Source organism: Haliotis rubra, unplaced genomic scaffold (genome assembly GCF_003918875.1).
Source record: "Haliotis rubra isolate DU_JTF1 unplaced genomic scaffold, ASM391887v1 Scf278, whole genome shotgun sequence".
Lineage (NCBI taxonomy): Eukaryota > Metazoa > Mollusca > Gastropoda > Lepetellida > Haliotidae > Haliotis > Haliotis rubra.
Window position 1 is genome coordinate 445,077 of NW_025766869.1, and position 20,423 is coordinate 465,499.

At 41.1% G+C, this 20,423-nt stretch overlaps 1 protein-coding gene and 1 long non-coding RNA gene across 18 annotated transcripts in view; both read right to left on the minus strand.

The window, feature by feature from the left end:
- The window catches only part of LOC124281015, a 28,494-nt gene extending 18,372 nt beyond the window's left edge, over positions 1 to 10,122 (minus strand). For 4 of the 17 annotated variants that reach the window (XM_046717041.1, XM_046717033.1, XM_046717031.1 and 1 more), the window contains exons 1-10: positions 10,019 to 10,122; positions 6,843 to 7,063; positions 5,855 to 5,909; positions 5,322 to 5,497; positions 3,530 to 3,584; positions 2,990 to 3,156; positions 2,381 to 2,429; positions 1,520 to 1,686; positions 831 to 879; positions 387 to 553 (exon numbers count right to left, since the gene is read on the minus strand). In XM_046717041.1, the coding sequence (XP_046572997.1) occupies positions 387 to 553; positions 831 to 879; positions 1,520 to 1,686; positions 2,381 to 2,429; positions 2,990 to 3,156; positions 3,530 to 3,584; positions 5,322 to 5,497; positions 5,855 to 5,909; positions 6,843 to 7,053 (1,096 nt within the window). In that variant the 5' untranslated portion in view covers positions 7,054 to 7,063; positions 10,019 to 10,122. Of the gene's footprint in view, positions 1 to 386; positions 554 to 830; positions 880 to 1,519; positions 1,687 to 2,380; positions 2,430 to 2,989; positions 3,157 to 3,529; positions 3,585 to 5,321; positions 5,512 to 5,854; positions 5,910 to 6,842; positions 7,064 to 10,018 lie in introns of all 17 variants that reach the window. The other 13 variants (XM_046717036.1, XM_046717030.1, XM_046717028.1 and 10 more) reach the window with 11 other exon arrangements.
- Positions 10,123 to 13,197: 3,075 nt separating this feature from the next.
- LOC124281034 lies at positions 13,198 to 13,559 on the minus strand. Its single transcript, XR_006899829.1, has 2 exons — positions 13,474 to 13,559; positions 13,198 to 13,258 (listed from the first exon to the last, which is right to left on the minus strand). It is a non-coding gene; the product is annotated as an uncharacterized LOC124281034 (long non-coding RNA).
- Between the last annotated feature and the right edge of the window lie 6,864 nt (positions 13,560 to 20,423).

Sequence of the window (20,423 nt, forward strand, 5' to 3'; positions counted from 1 at the left end):
ATGCTACTGAACATCTTTAAGTATTATCTCCTGTCTTTCAGTAGTGTCGATATTTACTGTTCCACTCTGAATCGTCCTGCATGTAAAACATTCGTGGCGATCTCACTGGTCCTTACGGGGGAACGGCGGGGTGTAAGTGGTCGCTCGTCACGCCGAAGATCTGGGTTCGATTCCCCACATGGGTACAATGTGTAAAACGTATTTATTGTGCTCCCCGCCATGATATTGCTGGAGTATTGCTAAAACTAAACTCACTCACTCGCTCACTCACGCCTGTATTTCCGGGTTGGTAAATGTGTGGAAGGGAAAATGACCTTGTGTCCGTTGGTGACAGATATCAGATGTTGTAGTGCTGAAATAATACTGTGTGATTGGACATGATTTACCGCTGACTGTGCCTCCAACCATCTTAACAGTGTCGTTCATGAGGGTTCCCAGGAGATCTTTGCCAATGCCTGCAGCAAATGGTACGAAGTCCTTTCCTGTTTCTTTGAAAGCACCACCGATGGTTTGCAAGTCATCCTTGATGTCGGTCAGAAGATTCCTTTCTGAGCTACGAGTTGATAAAAATATTTGCTTTAGGATTCTGTTTGTTTTATTGTTTTGTTTATATATGGAAGAATCTCTCACAGTATGTCAGCAGTATCCAATGAGGCTTAAGGAATGTCAGGTGTATGCTTGGATATCTGACATGAAAAGTTAAGTTATATCAATCGTCGATATTTGTAAATGCTTCCAAAGTAGACCCTATGCTGGATAGAATCAGGAGGTTGTAAGCCCAGAGGATTAAAGGTGGATCATGATAAGTATGGGATGTTGGGTAAACTTACAGATCTCTCTTGCCATGAAACAGGTTTGCTAGAGCCTGACCAAGAAGATCTGAAACCGAAATGAATCACTGTAAATGTTAAACACCATTATCTTACATAACAAACTTAAGAAACAGCTTCATCTTTGATCAATGGAGAACGCGTTGACTAAACGTGGAAATCATACATATTGTTACGATCTTTGGCATCAACGCTTCAGTACAATTTGTGATATATTAGCAAACAAGTGTAATAAAATATATTTGTGAAATGACGGACTTCCTGATGAAAAGCATCAGTGATTGTTTGTTCTTGGAAACCACACAACGCAGAGTTACAGGATCCATAAATAATCAAGTTTGCACCACACCACCAAGTGACTGAACTCGCTGTCAGCATCGATTGGCATATGCAGACAAGCATCACCAAAGGAGCGAACCTGACCACGCAAGTTTGTTATTCACGTCGTACAACAAGGACAGGTTATTGTGAACCATTTCTAACAAGGATCTTCAATGTTAGCATCTATGTAAACCCGGGACATACAACACATTTTTGCTGAAGTTAAAACTGCTTTGGTATTCGCTGCACATGCTCATTTTGATAATGAAACTTTTGACGCTTACATGGACGTTTGAATCATACTGCGTCTCTAGGTGCATTTTGTTTTCGTGGCATGTGAAATGTTTCCGTCAACGTATGTGTTTTACCAGTAAGTGTTCCTCCAACCATCTTGAGAGTGTCATTCTGAATAGTTCCCAGAAGATCTTTGCCGATGCCAGCAGCAAATGGTACGAAGTCCTTTCCTGTCTGTTGGACAGCACCACCGATGGTTTGCAGATCGTTCTTGATGTCCGTCAGGATGTCCCTTTCTGAGCTACGAGTTAAAGCAATATATATCTGGCCTTGTGTTTCCTTAGGTTCTTTCTCTTTTAATAGTAAAGGACAAGGGTAGTAGTACAACTAACATGCGTTGAGTACCTATTCTATCAGACATTGATTTGGTAACTGCTCCCTGTCCTGGGCAGACCATACATTTGGACACTAAAGTGTGGATCAGAATAAGTACCGCATTCTGTGTCATTCTTGATGTCGGTCAGAAGATTCCTTTCTGAGCTACGAGTTGATAAAAATATTTGCTTTAGGATTCTGTTTGTTTTATTGTTTTGTTTATATATGGAAGAATATCTCACAGTATGTCAGCAGTATCCAGTGGTGCTTAAGGAATGTCAGGTGTATGCTTGGATATCTGACATGAAAAGTTAACTTATATCAATCGTCGATATTAGTAAATGCTTCCAAAGTAGACCCTACACTGGATAGAATCGGGAGGTTGTAGACCCGGAGTGAGTGAGTGAGTTTGGTTTTACGCCGCTTTTAGCAATATTCCAGCAATATCACGGCGGGGGACACCAGAAATGGGCTTAACACATTGTACCCATGTGGGGAATCGAACCCGGATCTCTGGCATGACGAGCGAACGCCTTAACCACTAGGCTTCCCCACCGCCCCTTGTAGCCCGGAGGATTAAAGGTGGATCGTGATAAGTATGGGATGTTTGGTAAACTTACAGATCTCTCTTGCCATGAAACAGGTTTGCAAGAGCCTGCCCAAGAAGATCTGAAACAAAAATGAACTGATGCAAAATAAAACAAGGTTTATTGTTAACATTTATGTTGTTCACGTTTATCTGTTATAACAACTACACTAGAGATTACATAAGGTTTCTTGCGTATTTGTTACTGTGTAAATAACAAAAACAGTAATTCTACAAAATTCAGGGAATACAAAATATATTAAATAGAAATACAAAGTGACTGGTGCATTTTGTTGTCATTTGGCGTCATTTTCATATTTTATATGGTTCAGTCTTTGTTGTCTACTTTTCATTACTTTTGGGATAGATTCGAGTAGGCACATTTCGACGAAAATTCAAAACACGTCCTAAGGATCCTGGTCGAAAGTCGTTACAATATTCAAGGCCATGGAAAACTATCAAAAACAACCTTGCTATGTTCTGGTATTATGTATTTGTTCTGTGGTGTCTGTTCCTATATATTATTTATGATTTATGACACGATTTTGTCACTAACATTCATATGATCATTTTAATGAGTGAGCGTTAATAACATAATGTATTGTGCTGTTGTGGTGAAACTTCACTCAAATATTTGTGTTACCAGTGATTGTTCCTCCGACCATCTTGAGTGTGTCGTTCTCAAGAGTTCCCAGCAGATCTTTGCCAATGCCTGTAGCAAATGGTACGAAGTCCTTCCCTGTCTGTTTGATGGCACCACCAATAGTTTCCAAATCGTCCTTGATGCCGTTCAGGACATCCCTTTCTGTGCTGTGTCAAAAATGTACAACTGTACTTTGCTTTTCTTAAAAAGGTACTTTGTGGATTGCAACATTTACACCAATACGCATTTATGCTAGTGGATTGATGGCCAAATAGAAGTAACTTGGATTTCTGTCTGACATCAATCTTTTGAGCAACTTCCCAAATATATTTACATGCGAAGTAATATTTCTTCATATATCATTGGAAATACGTTTTAGGCGTTGTGCGGCTGAAATGTTGAGTAATATGCTGTATATCAAACATTTCAACTGTTCCCAAATTAGCACCTATATCTGATGCAGTTAGAGGTGTGGAAACATGCATGTTATGTGATAGGGTGGATGATAATCTTAAGTGATAGACTACAGTCTGTACATACACCGTATCTCTCTTGCCATTATGGAACAGTTTAGAAAGGGCCTGTCCAAGAAGATCTGCAAAAGAAATGAGTGAGTGAGTGAGTTGAGATTTACGCCGCACTCAGCAATATTCCAGCTATATGGCGGCGGTCTGTAAATATTCGAGTCTGGACCAGACAATCCAGTGATCAACAGCATGGGCATCGATCTGCGCAATTGGGAACCAATGACATGTGTCAACCAAGTCAGCGAGACTGACCACCCGATCCCGTTAGTCGCCTCTTACGACAAGCATAGTTGCCTTTTGTGGCAAGCATGGGTTGCTGAAGACCTATTCTACCCCTGATCTTCCAGGGTCCCAAAAGAAAAGAAATGCATGCAGTGAGTGCTGGCACTGAAATGAGTGAGTGAGTAAGTGAGTATGGTTTTAAGCCGGTTTTAGCAATATTCCAGCAATATCACGGCGGGGGACACCAGAAATGGGCATCACACATTGTACCCATGTGGGGATTCGAACCCGGGTCTTCGGCGTGACGAGCGGACGCTTTAACCACTAGGCTACCACACCGCCCCGAAATTTATGTTGAAATTCATATTGTCGTGTGTGTAGAGTTCAGCTCAAGTATCATCTGTCGAGTGTTAAATATGAAGTGCTTATATGTCCTTAGTTGTAATCATAAGATTCATGTGCAGTGGTTTCTGCATTACCACTGTGGTATCACTACTGACATTGAAAAAGTACTGCTTACATTCCTACGCGGTGCTCAGAATGTGGTTGCAGTTATTACATTTAGAGGGTGGTGCTTACATATGTTTACGGTAAGGTTGAAGTAGTACTTATGTTTTTGTAACAGAGCTTAAAATACCTCTCTGGTGCTTACAGTGAGACTGCAGTGCTTACATTTATGTCGCAGTTTTTAAATATCACTGTGGTTCTTGTATTACTGGGTAACAGTACTTAATGAATGGCATTCATAAGTGTTACACGTAAGGAAGAGGGTTTTATGGTTGTCAGCTTCTTTATCATGAGGAACACAACGTTTCGGAGTATATCCTTACTCCTTACGTAATAATGCTTTGGCACCTTACTGTGCTTATATTGATGTTGATGATCTTACGATAACTGGGTTGGCACCTTACTGTGCTTATATTGATGTTGATGAGCTTACGATAACTGGGTAGGGCTTAAGTGTTACTATTATGCTTACATTTAAGTTACACTACCTACATTTTCGTTGCAGTGCTTACATTTACGTAAACGTTCTTGGCGGTGCCTGCTGTGAGGTGGGTGTAATTAAATATCTGCAGTAGTGCTTAAATACCCCAGTCGTGATTATCGCAAGTATGCAGTGCTTATATCTTCGTAAAAGTGTTTAAAAACCTTCACTTTGCTTACAGTGTCATAATAACGTTTAAATAACCCTGTGGTTTTCATCTTAGGCGAACGGTATTTACATTTACGCAGTAGTGCTTTAGTACTCTTACTATGCTTACAGTGAATATGCTGTGCTTACATGTACGTAGTACTGGTTCAGTTTTCTGAATGTGCTTACATTTAAGTTGCAGTGCTACATTTAGGTAGTAGTGCTTACATACCTTTATGGTGCCTGTAGAGGTTGCCTCGTCACTATATGGCTGGAATAATGCCGATGTAACATAAAGCCCAACTCAACTGTAGAGGTTGTTGACATGACATGTGTAGTAACACTTTAAAACCCTTGTGGTGCTTACAAAACGCATTGCTGATTATGCGTTTGTGCGCTCCTTGTGCTGTCGTAATGCTTAACGGATGGAGGCATGTGCATGTCTTACCCGAGATAGTGCCCTCGGTTATCATTTTGAGAGTGTCGTTCTTAAGGGTTTCGAGAAGGTCTTTGCCTACGCCGGCAGCAAATGGTACAAAGTCTTTTCCTGTCTCTTTCTTAGCTCCTCCGGTGGTTTGCAGGTCGTCCTTGAGACCGGACAAGGCATCCCTTTCTGTGCTGTGGGTTGATAAAATTATATATAACAATACTGTAATTTTATTTTTGACACAAGAAAATATTTGTGGATCCCAATATGTACACAGTTACGTTTTAAGGAGGATGAGTTGAGGGAATTGTAACAAGTTGCTGAGCTTTCTAAGCGACATCGAACCTTTGAACAAATCCCTAAGTTAGTCATGTGTTTTTTTCTTAAAGACTTTTTATGACGATGCGAACATATTCATTTTAGGGTGAGTTTGACTTTGAAATTTGTATTTTATCGTATATCGAACTTTTGAAACCACCTCAGTTGACGTATACCTAGGACCATCGGAAGGGTGGAAAGTCTAATTCAAGTGACACAATATTGCCAGTACATACACCGTATCTCTCTTGCCAGTATGGAACAGTTTTGAAATAGCCTGTCCAAGAAGATCTGGAACAGAAAGAACTGTTATGCGTGATGTGCTTTTGCTCTCAAATTTATGTTCAAATATATTGTCATGTATATAGTGTATATGTAAGGTTGTGCTTAATGTGCCTTGGATGTGCTTAATGTTGGTAGTGTACCTAACTGTTGTATTCCCGTGGAAGTGTTTAAATACCACCATGTGCTTATATCAAGGTTGCATTGCTTACATTTATCGTTGTATCGCTTAAACACTTTGTTGATGTTTACATTGACGTTAGGGTGTAATTCATAAATACCATTTTGGTGCTTATATTGAGATCCAGTGCTTACATTTGAACAGTACGACTAAAATACCATGTTTGTGCTTAAAGTGATGTTACAGTGCTTACATTTACATGGTGTTGTTTAAATTCCCTACTAGTGTTTACATTAAGGTTGGAGTGCCTTATCTTACACAGTGCTTAGTGCTTAGATAGTATTGCCATTCAGGTGCCTGCAGAAGATAATGTGTTATCATTTTAGTGCTTATTTTGCCGTTGTGGTGCTTAGATAGTTTCATTCATGTGGTGGTGTGTAGTCCTGTGGATAGAGCTCATGTCACAATCAGTTGTGAACTTTAGCAACATTGGGCGCGGAGAGTCTTTGGATGGGTGACAGTGTTTGGCAGCTTGACTCCTGAGAGTTTCTAGGACTTCAGTCCTGCCCTACAACGAAGCACATGCGATACACGTGATCTCACCTTAGGCAAGTGAGTTTGTTCAAATTTGCCTCTGTTCATCCAGCAGAAAATGGGTACCCGGTGAAATAAGTCGTGAGACTATAACCTTCTAGCGCCTAACAGGCAGAATGAGTTATCCGGGTTAATAATGATCAGATTGTGCGCTTTGAGCAGGATACCTAGCATAGAAAAGGCGCTTTATAAATATCCTTATTCTCATTATCATGTATGTGTCGTACCGGAGATTGTGTTCCCGACCATTTTGAGAGTGTCGTTCTTTAGGGTTCCGAGAAGGTCTTTGCCAACGGTCTGGGCATATGGTACGAAGTCCTTTCCTGTCTGTTTGATAGCTCCTCCGATGGTTTGGAGGTCATCCTTGAGGCCGGTCAAGACATCCTGTCCGAGGGCGACACTCAGCGTCAAGGCCAGTACCACTATGAAAACCTTCATCTTTGCTGTTCTGTAGTAACAAAAGTAGAGGGAATGTAGAAGCAAAATCATATTTGTCATCATATGTTAATAAACGTCTATAGAGTCATTATTAGCATGCACCTGTGACATATTTACCGGAAAAAGTGCTTCAATTGCAGGCGAGACTGTTAATTTTACAAATTTCAAATCGAGCACTTTGTCAAAACATTTTGCAGTGCGTAGTCTCTTGTCGAGCGGCTGATTTGAAACTGGAGCCGTACAGCTCGAAAAAGCGGTCTTCTGGTTGTCTTCTGATTTTATTTGGAATGTAGTATTTCTGACGTAACCTGTATTGACAAATCCTCATATCCTAGTTTAGCGGTGGCGAGCGTTATTAATGGGACTGAGGCTCTATGACCTGGTTGAGTGCATGTCATTGTTTCTGATGTGCGTGGATTGATGATCACGATGTCATTCACTGGATTTTCCGGTCCAGGTTGTCGAGATCGAATATTTACAAACTGTCGCAAAGGAGTTGAATGTTGCTTAAATGTGGAAATAATAACTAACAAACAAAAAGTATAGCATATATTATATATCACTATGTTACCATTAATAATACCATGGGGACGTGCGATACGTGCACGGTGTGGCCTGGAATTGCCGTACATGAAGACAGGCCAAACGGTTCAATGTTTTCTTGAAAGGTATTATTCTGCTGAATGATACTTTATCAATGAAACCCAAAGTTACCAATTTATTTATTTGACACCCCAACATGTTCTATTGATTGCCATATGACACCCCAACATGTTCAATTGATTGGCAAGTGACACCCCAACATGTTCTATTGATTGGCAAGTAACACCCCAACATGTTCTATTGATTGACATGTGGCACCCCTACATGTTCTGTTCTTTGACATGTGGCACACCAACATGTTCAGTTGATTGGCAAGTGACACCCCAACATGTTCTATTGATTGGCAAGTGACACCCCAACATGTTCTGTTCATTGACTGGTGGCACCCCTACATGTTCTGTTCTTTGACTGGTGGCACACCAACATGTTCTATTGATTGACAAGTGACACCCCAACATGTTCTGTTCATTGACATGTGGCACCCCAACATGTTCTGTTCTTTGACATGTGGCACACCAACATGTTCTATTGATTGGCAAGTGACACCCCAACATGTTCTATTGATTGACAAGTGACACCCCAACATGTTCTATTGATTGACAAGTGACACCCCAACATGTTCTATTGATTGACAAGTGACACCCCAACATGTTCTGTTGATTGACAAGTGACACCCCAACATGTTCTGTTCATTGACAAGTGGCACACCAACATGTTCTATTGATTGACACGTGACACCCCAACATGTTCTATTGATTGACAAGTGGCACCCCAACATGTTCTGTTGATTGACAAGTGACACCCCAACATGTTCTATTGATTGACAAGTGACACCCCAACATGTTCTATTGATTGACAAGTGACACCCCAACATGTTCTATTGATTGACAAGTGACACCCCAACATGTTCTATTGATTGACAAGTGACACCCCAACATGTTCTGTTCATTGACATGTGGCACCCCAACATGTTCTATTGATTGACAAGTGGCACACCAACCAACATATTCTTTGACATTGCCCACCAACATTGATTGACAAGTGACAACATGTTCTATTGATTGACAAGTGACACCCCAACATGTTCTATTGATTGACAAGTGACACCCCAACATGTTCTATTGACTGACAAGTGACACCCCAACATGTTCTATTGATTGACAGTGACACCCCAACATGTTCTATTGATTGACAAGTGACACCCCAACATGTTCTATTGATTGACATTTAACCCTTGGTGCTTCTCTTTTGTCTAATCCATTCAGCACCATTTCATCATTCAATACCTCTTTGTATTTTTGCAACTATGTATTATTTTCGATTTGAGGGAACATTTAAAGAACATATTTTAAGTTCTATCCATCCATACGATGCTTAATTGTAAGACCATATATTGCTGCAGTTCACAAATATTACAGACAAGTTTTCCCATGTGTGAGTATGAGTGAAATCAGAAATTGTTGCAATCATTTGTAATGAATAGGAACCTTCTCACTGTATTCAATTGGCGTTTCTCATCCTAGATTTATGAGGGCCCAAAACAACGATTATCTAACGAAAACTATAATATTATGTGATATCATTACCCTCAATGATTTTATTAAATGTTAACAGGGCTAGAATATATAACCAAAGGGTCGCATTAACCCTTTGTTACCAACGATTGTATGACCATTTCCACACAACAACACGTTATCTGTATTCAGTATGTCAGACTCCAAATATTATCAAAATATTATCCAGAAATCATGGTTCGAAAAAGCCATATGATTTTGTTTAAAAACGTATATAATTTGAAAAAAAATACAATACTGGGTTTTCAATTTTGTATGTTATTATTCTTAAGGGTCCTCACGAAAAAAAAAAATATTTGGTCAAATTGAACAATATTGACATTTTCAGTTGCATTGGGGTCCCTTTCCATAAAGCGCCTTTAGCTATTTGGGTTCTCAAATATTACCTCAGCACCGAGGTCGCTTTTTGAACGGGGCCCTTTGGAGGCATTCATCCAATGGGCGTTCGCCGTTTGGTCACGTGAACAAAAGTTATTTCGCAATATTAATTCTCCATTAATGGAAATGCAATAATCCAGCGAAAGGCTTCCAGATCCACTTTGATCCAGACCCTTTGACAGGGAAGTACACAGACAGTCTCAGAATACGTCCTAAGCACTCCATTCCTGTCGTAGGGGCGACTAACGGGATCGGGTGGTCAGACTCGCTGACTTGGTTGATACATGTCATCGTATCCCAATTGCGTAGATCGTGCAGGCCGCCGTCGTATAACTTGAATACTGTAGAATTTTACAGCGTTAATGAAAAACAAAACCTAAAAGTACGGATGGGATGTTTGTGACTCTTACCTGAGACTGCTTGTTGTAGAAGTCTAAAACTAATTATATAATCAGAGGACTTTATTGAGTGTAATCACGTGACATACATAACACGCGCTCTGCCACCGCTCCTAGGGAACTGAGCATATGCTTGGCATAGGTTGGTATTAAGATAAGGTGTGGCAAGATAACGGTTGTATCTCGGACCAGTGGTCTTTGTATATAAACTGAACATGTATACAAACTGAAAGTCTCCGGACTTACGGGCGGGAGTTCGTTGTTATAGTGACCTACGTCTGTCTCAAAAGACGACCAACTGGATCGAGAGGTCAGGCTTGTTGATTGCGTGTCATCCCGGAGGCATGAATCGGTGCTCATAACATCGATCACTAGATTTTCTGTTCCAGACGTATTGTTGTACATGGCGCTCTTGTATATACGTTTAGAAAAGTAGGGGTAGTGGGAAATAAGTTATGATTTCCACAATTGTAAGAGATATTAGTTGTTTGATACTAACAGAGTTCGGAACGCATTACAACTTGCAGGCGCGTAGCAAGCTAATTTTGACGTGTAAGCCCGATAGGTTGGAAAGCTTTACATTAAGACAGTATAGACCGCCCAAGCTTTTAGCAACAATCATGTGTAAGCCCGGTATTTTTTCATAATGGTAAGTACACCCCTGACTTGCCATGAAGTAGGAGAGGAAATGTTTGACCTATAGAGCTGTTTAAGGACGATAGAGACGGGAAATTTAACACTTGACGTTTCGGGATCAGGAGTGTGGGTGTCCTCCCATCACCCAGACAGGCAGTTCGCAGACGCCTTAAAACAACAACATTTACGGTTCAATGAACAGATTAGCTACTCCCTGTTACCTACACATTATAATGGAACAGTTCAAATAAAAACAAAAGAACAAAGCTGAAACTATATTATTTACTTTGAAATGTGGCCGAAAAGACAATTATTTGAAATTTGATTGCTGCAATATTTAAAAACAGTTGATTTTCATAAACATTACGGTTTAACCTTGTCGTCTAACGGGAGTTATCATCACATTGAAAACATTGTCAAGAAGACATGTAGAATTATTGAAGCATTTCAGAAATTAAAGTTCCTACTATCTAAATAGAACAACACCAGTTTTTCTTCAGGATTTACTCCCACCTGTACTAGTCAACCGGACAATCTATGAGTTAAGAAACTAGGATAATTTTAGCCAACCATGTACAAGACTGAGGTACTCAACATCATCTTTTATTCCCCTAGCTATTAGAAATTGCGACTGTGTTGCATCATTTAAATCTTATATCAACGTGAAAGAAAACTGTGTACCTATATCAGGATCAGGAACCTGATGATAAAATGTGACACCCTGAATCTTTGGTGTTGTTCTTTTTCTTTTCACACTTGTAACATACCAAATAACCTGAATTGAGCTTGTTAAGCAATGAATGGAAAGGAGTTGACGATGTTTTGATTACGCTGCCATGTTTGATCACGTGATTGCTTGCTACTACTTGTCTTATGACAACATGTATAAACGTAATCCGACTTGAAAGACGCAAGTCATCTACCAAGGTACAACAAACACGTGGCTGGAGAATGTCTGGTCTGGCTGATGTGCTTGAGTGACTTTGAACAATGACCAGTGATTGTAACCAGTGATAATTACATGTGGCTTGAGATACCTGTAATGAGGAAGTTACCTGTATTGGTGTAATGTGTAGTGTCAACAGATTTACGTTTTCTGTCTTTTATCAAGTAGACATCGTCAGACTGAAATGCGTTATTATAATAATGCGAGAAGAGTACAGACGCATTTTTCGCATTAATAAAATCAGTATACGTGCGACCAATAGCTTCTGAGACATTGTGTCAAGCATGTGCTTTATATGTGCATTGCAGTATGGTAGGGTATAATCTACATTTAAGTAGTCGCTCTTGGATTCAGATGTTTTAATTACGGCTCATGTGAATATTTATCATTAACAAAAGTGGGAGACACTCAGTTTCAGAGTGATACTATTTGAGAACCAAGCTTCATTATCGTATACTGATTCAGAAAATGATTATTCCATTCAATACGTATCATGAATTACGTGGAAGCATTCTTCACCACGTGCACATGGTCGGGGTAGAATTCGAAATTACCAGTATCAACTGACATTGTCTTGCCGTATTGTTTAGTGATTAAAAACATATTATAAGTGTTTCTGATATTTTGTGTAAACGTTTGTCATGTCACAAACGGGTCTGGCTGGTTGGAAGCATCGATTGATTGATTGATTGATTGATTGATTGATTGATTGATTGACATTGATTGAATATTCCAATTGAATGAAGTGTGGACAATGTCATGATTGATTGATTGATTGATTAGATTGATTGATTGATTGATTGATTGATTGATTGATTGTATATTTATATGAAAAGACAAAAAATTCAAATGCAACATCTTGATTGTTGTGACACACATGATTGAGATTGATTGATTGATTGATTGATTGATTGATTGATTGACCAGCATGAATCGTTGTTTTCAAGAACATTGGTTGGTTTGGTTGTGTTGATTTGATATTGGTGGTTGGTTGGTTGGATTATTGGTTGGTTGAATGGGGTCCATTCCCATCGTAAAGGTCTTACTATTGGTTAGAGGTTGATGTTGGTTGATTGATATACTCAGCAATATTCCAACTATAAATAATCAGTGTGGACAATCCAGTGATCAACAACATGAGCATCGATCTACGCAACTGGGATACGATGACATATGTCAACCAAGACAGCGAGCCTGACCACCCGATCTCGTCAGTCGCCTCTTACAACAAGCATGGGCTACTGAAGACCAATTCTAACCAGGATCTTCACGGGTCCATGTTGGAAGCAGGAACAAGAGAGACAGGATGCCTTAACATTTCACAGTCAGCAGTTAACAGGTTTCAAGTGATCAGCCCTGACCCAAATCAATCAAATGATTTTACCTATGATTGATTTTAACCTTTTACGCCGCTGTTCGTGTAGTAAATGTCGAATGTGGTGTTGTTTTCTTGGTTTTGTTTCGTGTTTGACAGTAGCATTAAATAAATACAAAGCCACAGAACTGCACAGTGATAATTTGACCATTCCGCATTCGTCACCATTCGCACGATTCCCTAACCTACAAGAAGACTCGTCTGTTGAACATAGAGGTAAATAGGACTTTTTTGACAGGTGACCTACTTCATTTGATGAGTGTGATTAATGAGTTTTTAATCCCTCTCACGTGACCTCTAGACTAATGCTTAGTCTCTGAATATATATAAGTTTGATAGTAACAAACAAGCCCATTTAAATTGAAAAGGAGCCCTAGGGAGACCAGAGATTCAGAACCTGAACCTGAGGAAATCTAGACTTGCTTTATTTAGGGCTTTAGCACTGCAGAGAGGAGCTTGGCAGTGGGGAAAATAATGTGGTTCAGGGACTGTGAGACAGACTAACGTGACCTCATACGTGGGTTGCTAGGTGACCTAATGGAAAAACCCATCCTTATCAGTTCATGACACGCATAAGGACATGACATGACATGACAAATAAAATTGTATCACCCAATCAAAAACAGTATCCATCAATGAATAGTTGTTTCTGTGACAACTGAAATAGGTGAATACTATGTAACTGATAAGATACATCATATAATCGGTTGATATATGACTTTAAATAACCCTATTGAGTCCACAGGCCCTTGTGTCTTTGCGAGGATAAATGATTAAAAAGATATTGTTTGTGAGATGACCCCCGACTCGAAATGCTCCACAGTACAATACATCATAATGTATTATACTGTGAAGCATTTCGAGTCGGGGGTCATCTCAAACTTTTGTATATGTTTTATAAAATCTTTAATCCTCGCAAAGACACGAAGGCCTGTGATTGGGTCCTCAAATAGATAAGCCCCTCACGTGACCCATACTCTGTTTGCTAAGTAACCTAAAACCTAATGGATAATCCCTCCAGTACATTATTGATGATTGTATTGACAAGAAAAATAACCTAAAATACAGAGACGACAACCCAGTGTAATCAACACAGTTTAGCATAATTCCACTTGTAGTGTTACTATACGTCCTTTACATGCAAATATCAAAATAGCAGTCTAATTCTTTTTGGTCTGAAAAACGTCTGACAGTTCTTTAACAGTTTTGTATATTTCTTAAAATATGCTGATTCGAATGGCCAAAGGGCTCCTTAGCACACCGTCCGTTCCTTTCCAACAAAGACTAAATCTTCTTGGCTGCTGCAGTAATGTGTTTGAGCAATGGCTAGAAAATATCTAAATACTACCTTTATCACTGACTAACGGGTGTAAAGTCCAGGACAAGACCATGCAGCCTTCACGTGACAAGAAGTTTAACACACAAGGTCGTTAAGGCAAGAGTGTTTATTGCCGTGACGGTTTTGATCTTTACAGGGAACCAGCAAGCTGTTTGACAATGGTTTCACCAGCGTTTGCAGCAGTCTGGGCCATGCTGCTGAGGGCGGGCTTGGCGTTTTGTAGAGTCTGACCTGTAAAAGTGTAATAATGGAATCAGAAATAGGGTAAAATGTTCCTGGTGTATAACCTCAAATATACATCGTGGGTGTGATGGGCAATGGGGTAGCCTGGACCTGGGTTCGATTCCTCACATGGGTACAATGTGTGAAGCCCATGTCTGGTATCCCCGGTTGCGATATTGCTGGAATATTGCTGGAATATTGCTAAAGCGGTAAAACCGTATTCACTCACAATTGTGGTTGTGAAAGGTGATTAAATGCAATGCTTATTCATAACGTTGTGTTTTAATGAATCAAGGTTGGTCGTTAGGTTGCCACGACTTTCCTAAGCAGTGTCGGGATCATCTGAATTGTCAGCGTCAGGCAAACATTTTTGAGTCTTTTGTGAATGGCGGATGCTACTGGCAGCGCAGGACATGCCTACTTCTATCGCAAACACCTATGTCATCACGCTTTTTAAGTGATCCATTCATATAATTTTCTCAGCTATTTTTGCCTGTAGGCCAAACGGAGTCTGTTTCTGAGGATAGACAAGACTTGGTATACTTTTGCACTGACGCTCTATATCTAATACGACCCGATTGTGATTCTTCATCAGGAAAATCACCATTTAACCTGAGGGCGTTTCTCCTCCAGTAATCTGGCACCACGTCACTGTAGTGAGTGAGTTTAGTTTTATGCCTTTATGCATATCCAAGACATGGCCCGTGAAGATCCGGTTTAGCATGAACCTTCAGTAACCCATGCTTGTCGCAAGAGGCGACTAACGGGATCGGGTGGTCAGGATCGCTGACTTGGTTGACACATGTCATCATATCCCAATTGCGCAGATCGATTGCTCATGCTGTTGATCACTGGATTGTCTGGTCCAGGCTCGATTATTTACAGACCGCCGCCATATAGCTGGAATATTGCTGAGCGCGGCGTAAAACTAAACTCACTCACATATCCACGACATAGGCTATCAACCTGGTCGTTGTAGTATTGCGAACGGAGTTGGACTAAACTGGTGCCAGGATGGGGTAACTCACTGAAGATGTCCTTCATAGCGTCTTTCATGGCGTTGATGGCGTTGGTGCCGTGTTGGGTGAGCTGACCGATCTGGGAGGAGAGAGCGACGACGTGGGGCTTCAGCTGTTCCCCGAGCTGGGAGATGGAGTCCTTGGCAGCGCTCAGGAGGCCATTAGCCGCGACGCTGATAGCAGATCCTGCTCCGTGGACCATCTGCAAACAAAACGTACATGAACCAGACACTGGGCGAGGAATCAACGTTCCTGGAGAGACTTTGGGGTCAAGCAAGAGGTATGTTCCCCATAGCACCAACTGTGCACCCCTTCGAGCTGAAAACCGTTCGGTTTACACATTTAAGCAAGGAGTGGGCACGCCAATGAGAACCAACCGTGCGAGCCTTCTTGCTGAAAACTGTTCGGTTTACATATTTGAGCAAGACACCGGCACGCCAATGAGCACCAACTTTGCACCCCTTCGTGCTAAACAATGTTACACATTTAAGCAAGATGGAGACTTGTCCATGGGCTATGATTATGCTCGCCTTCTTCCTCATCATTGTTTCTGTACGTATACAATTATTTGCTTGAATTGGCAAAACCAAAACTAAGCGAGTGAGTGAGTGTGTTTAGTCTTACGCCGCTTTACGCAGTATTCCAGCAATATCACGGCGGGGGACACCAGAAATGGGCTTCACACACTGTACCCATGTGGGGAATCGAACCCGGGTCTTCGTTGTGACGAGCGAACGTTTTAACCACTAGGTTACCGCTCCCAACGCCCCAAAACTAAGCAATTTAGCCAAGAAGGTTCACTTAAACTTCATTTACGCGCCTAAACAATAAATAATAGTTTGAAATGATGTTGTTTTGATCGAATGATGCATAGGCTATCGATAAGAGTCATCAGGAAAGGGTGAGGTGAGGTGAAATTGGGTTTAACGTGGTGCTTGAGAATATTTTGCTCATATGACGATGTGCATGCGTGTGTATGTGTATGTGCGGCTGCTTGTACTAGCCCAGACATAAGCTGGTTTTATAGTGCTAGCCACTGAGATTCCATGCCGCAGTGAAGCAAGAATACCCCACTCAGACACTTTATACTGACTCCGAGCCGACCAGTCCTTGTTGTACTCATTAATGCCGAGCGCCCGGCAGGGACCAACACGTACCATATTTTAACGTCTTTTGGTATGACGCGGCCGGGCATCAGGAAAGGGATTAAAATAGTACCCATAACCGAACCCCAGCCTCCGAGATAATGGGCGAACGTTACATCCACTTAGCTACCACTTAGCTACCCTTTCTTTGGGCTAACACTAGGACATGCGTCCTGACAAACCCGTGATGATTCTCTATAGAATTAGTCTTCAGCAACCCATGCTTGTCGTAAAAGGCGACTAACGGGATCGGGTGGTCAGACTCCCTGACTTGGTTGACACATGTGATCGTACCCCAACTGCGTAGATCGATGCTCGTGATGTCAATCACTGGATTGTCTGACCAAGACTCGATTATTTACAGACCGACACCATGTAGCTAGAATATTGCGGTCCGGTCTCGTGCACGCACCCAAACATGAAAACACATACACGCACGTCGCTGTGAACGTTGTCACTTCAACCACGTTTCCATCTCATACCTGTGAAACAGAATCAACGGCTGGCTTGAAGGCAGCTGCGATGGCGCTCCCCAGGGAGCTGAGGGTGTCGGTGACGACGTTACGCTTCTTCAAACTGAACACCGACTTCACGACTTTGGTTGTGTCTCTCTCCAGGGCTTGTAGGAACTCTTTAGACAGAGATGTGTGCTTGGCTGGGAACAGAAACCAGCAGGTCATCTACATAAAACAATAATGGTAAGTGCCAAGGAAGGTCAAAGCGTTTATCATGTAACGGCCAGTGTCATCGACACGATTAATTCATTTAAGTTATAGTTAATCAATAATTATAATTAAATTTGGTATCAGATATGACCCCGACAAATCGGAAGTGAAAAGATTATTTTTCATTTGGAAATGGTTAAACCTTTATTAAACCATCCCTGTTATTCATGGAGCTGCCTCCTTTGTCTAGTCTGCACAGAAAGCGGAAGTGGTAGTGGTTCGATATTCAACCGCGTCATACCACGATATCGGGTACTTGATGTTACCCTGCCTGGCACATTTAGGGGATAAACGGACTGGTCAGCTTGGGTCAGTTTTGTGTGTCTGAGTAAGGTATCCTCGTCAATCAATCAGTCAAAATACTCAGTATATACCCGGCAACAGATTGCTGCTCAAAAGCGCTTTAGACCCGTGAAGATCCGTGTTAGAATTGATCTTCAGTAACCCATATGCTTGTCTTAAGAGGCAACTAACTACACAGATCGGATGGTCAAGCTCACTGACTTGGTTAACACATGTCATCGTATCCCAATTGCGTAGATCGATGCTCATGCTGTTAAACACTGGATTGTCTGTTCTAGTTTATTTACAGAATTATTTATTGCTGGAATACTGCTGAGTGCGGCGTAAAACTAAACTCACTCACTCACTCAAAATCGCTTTGAATCATGGGAACTTATTAGTCCTTGAACAGCCGGGGTTTGAGCAGTGATTTAAAAGTGTTTAGTTCATTTTTTTTAGTTCTCGTGGTAAATTATTCCCTGATGTTTTCATGTCCAGATGATTTTGCACAGGACTTGGATGTTAGAAGAAGATTTCGACCCCCTTACCGTGTTCGTAAAGGTTCATAGCCCTGAATGTAGACTGGGGCCTGGTATCTCAGTAAGCTGGCACTACAATACCGGCATTAGTTGGGGCTAGCAGGCACATACGCAAGCACACATACGCACGCACACATGTGCAGGCACGTCACTATATACATTGAGTAATCTTGACAGCCACCCGTTAACATGACCTCTTTTCTCATTCTTTGTTTCTACCCGTGAAGGTCCGAGTTAGAATATTGATCTTCAGTAACCCATGCTTGTCGTAAGAGGCGACTAACGGGATCGGGTGGTCAGGCTTGCTGACTTGGTTGACACACGTCATCGGTTCCCAATTGCGCAGATCGATGCTCATGCTGTTGATGACTGGATTGTCTGGTCCAGACTCGATTATTTACAGACCGCCGCCATATAGCTTGAATATTGCTGAGTGCGGCGTAAAACTAAACTCACTCACTAACTCTTTTGTTTCATTTCAGGCATAGCATGCCATTAGGGCGTGGAGTCATCAACTGCTATACGACCTTGACATATACCTCCTGGATTCAATCACGCTCAGATTTCACTCTGGCGCCTACAAGAAAATATGAAACCTACCAAGAAGAGCCTCGACCTTTTTGAGAGCATCCTCGGGGTGAATCTGAAGGTTCTTCAGCTGGGTGTAGATGGTCTGGATCTCTGTGAACACCTCGTCGATGACGTCAGAGAACTGGGAGGTGCCGACGTTGAGGAGGTTCTTCAGCTTGGATTCCAGAGTCTGCATTTGAGTCATGATCGCGCTGAAATGAAGTGAAGAAGTAAATATTTTAATGAATCTTCAAGGTATCTGGATCGGAATTGGTCCCCAACACTCTGACCTTGTCATGAGAAGGGGCCAGACAGGAACGGGTTGACTGTCACTGTGATTTGGTTGACGTCCTTGTACCTCGAATCGATATCAACCCCTGCCTTGTTCTGGGTTAGTTTCATTAATAAAATAGACCTGACTATGAGTAAAATATAAATTTCAATAACCAGTTATCTGTATCGACGCCACTATTTCGCGTTCCTTTTTGTCTGGTGTGTCTTGGTAAAGGAGGGGGAGAGAAGGGAAGAGAGGAGAGGATGCAGACATAATTTAGAAATCATTCCCCCATGTCTAACACGACACAGTCAACTGTACACAGGCCACTTATTCACTCAGTATCTGTTGAAATTCTTCTTGTGTAGATTCAATACATTTGGATGAATGTATATCCTGATATATCAAAATACGTGTTTCATTATCAGTGCATATTTTGTATAGTTATGCATTTATTACAAATGATAGCAATAATAACAGATTTGTTTAGTTTTTGACTTACGGCATGTCTCTTTGATGATGAAACAGTGATGCAAACGCCTTGCCAATCAGATCTGGAATCACAGACAACAGAATATAACCGATCCCGACGTTGGAAACACGTGTTTACACCTGGATTTACACCTGGACAAAAACGTTAAGAACCGATATTTATTTATCTATACTTTTACTGGACGTTCGTGTACGAGTTTACATTGATTCACTTTAAGAAATCATCATCATCATCATCATCATCATCATCATCAAGCCACAGCATCATCACCATCATCATCATAGAGTCACAGTATCATCATCATCATCAAGCCACAACATCATCACCATCATCATCATAGAGTCACAGTATCATCATCACCATAATCATCATCATCATCATCATAGAGTCACAGTATCATCATCACCATCATCATCATCATCATCATTAAGTCACAGTATCATCATCACCATCATCATCATCATATAGTCACAGTATCATCATCACCATCATCATCATCATAGTCACAGTATCATCATCACCATAATCATCATCATAGAGTCACAGTATCATAATCATCATAATCATCATCATAGAGTCACAGTATCATAATCATCATCATCACCATCATCATCATCACAGCATCATCACCATATCATCACAGCATCATCACCATATCATCACAGCATCATCACCATAATCATCATCATAGAGTCACAGTATCATCATCACCATCATCATCATCATCATTAAGTCACAGTATTACCGTCATATATGTGTGTGTGTGTGTGTGTGTGCGTGTGTGTGTGTGTGCGTGTGTCTCTGCTATAACGTGAGCTAACATACTCTCAGCGCATGTTCATTCTCAGCCCT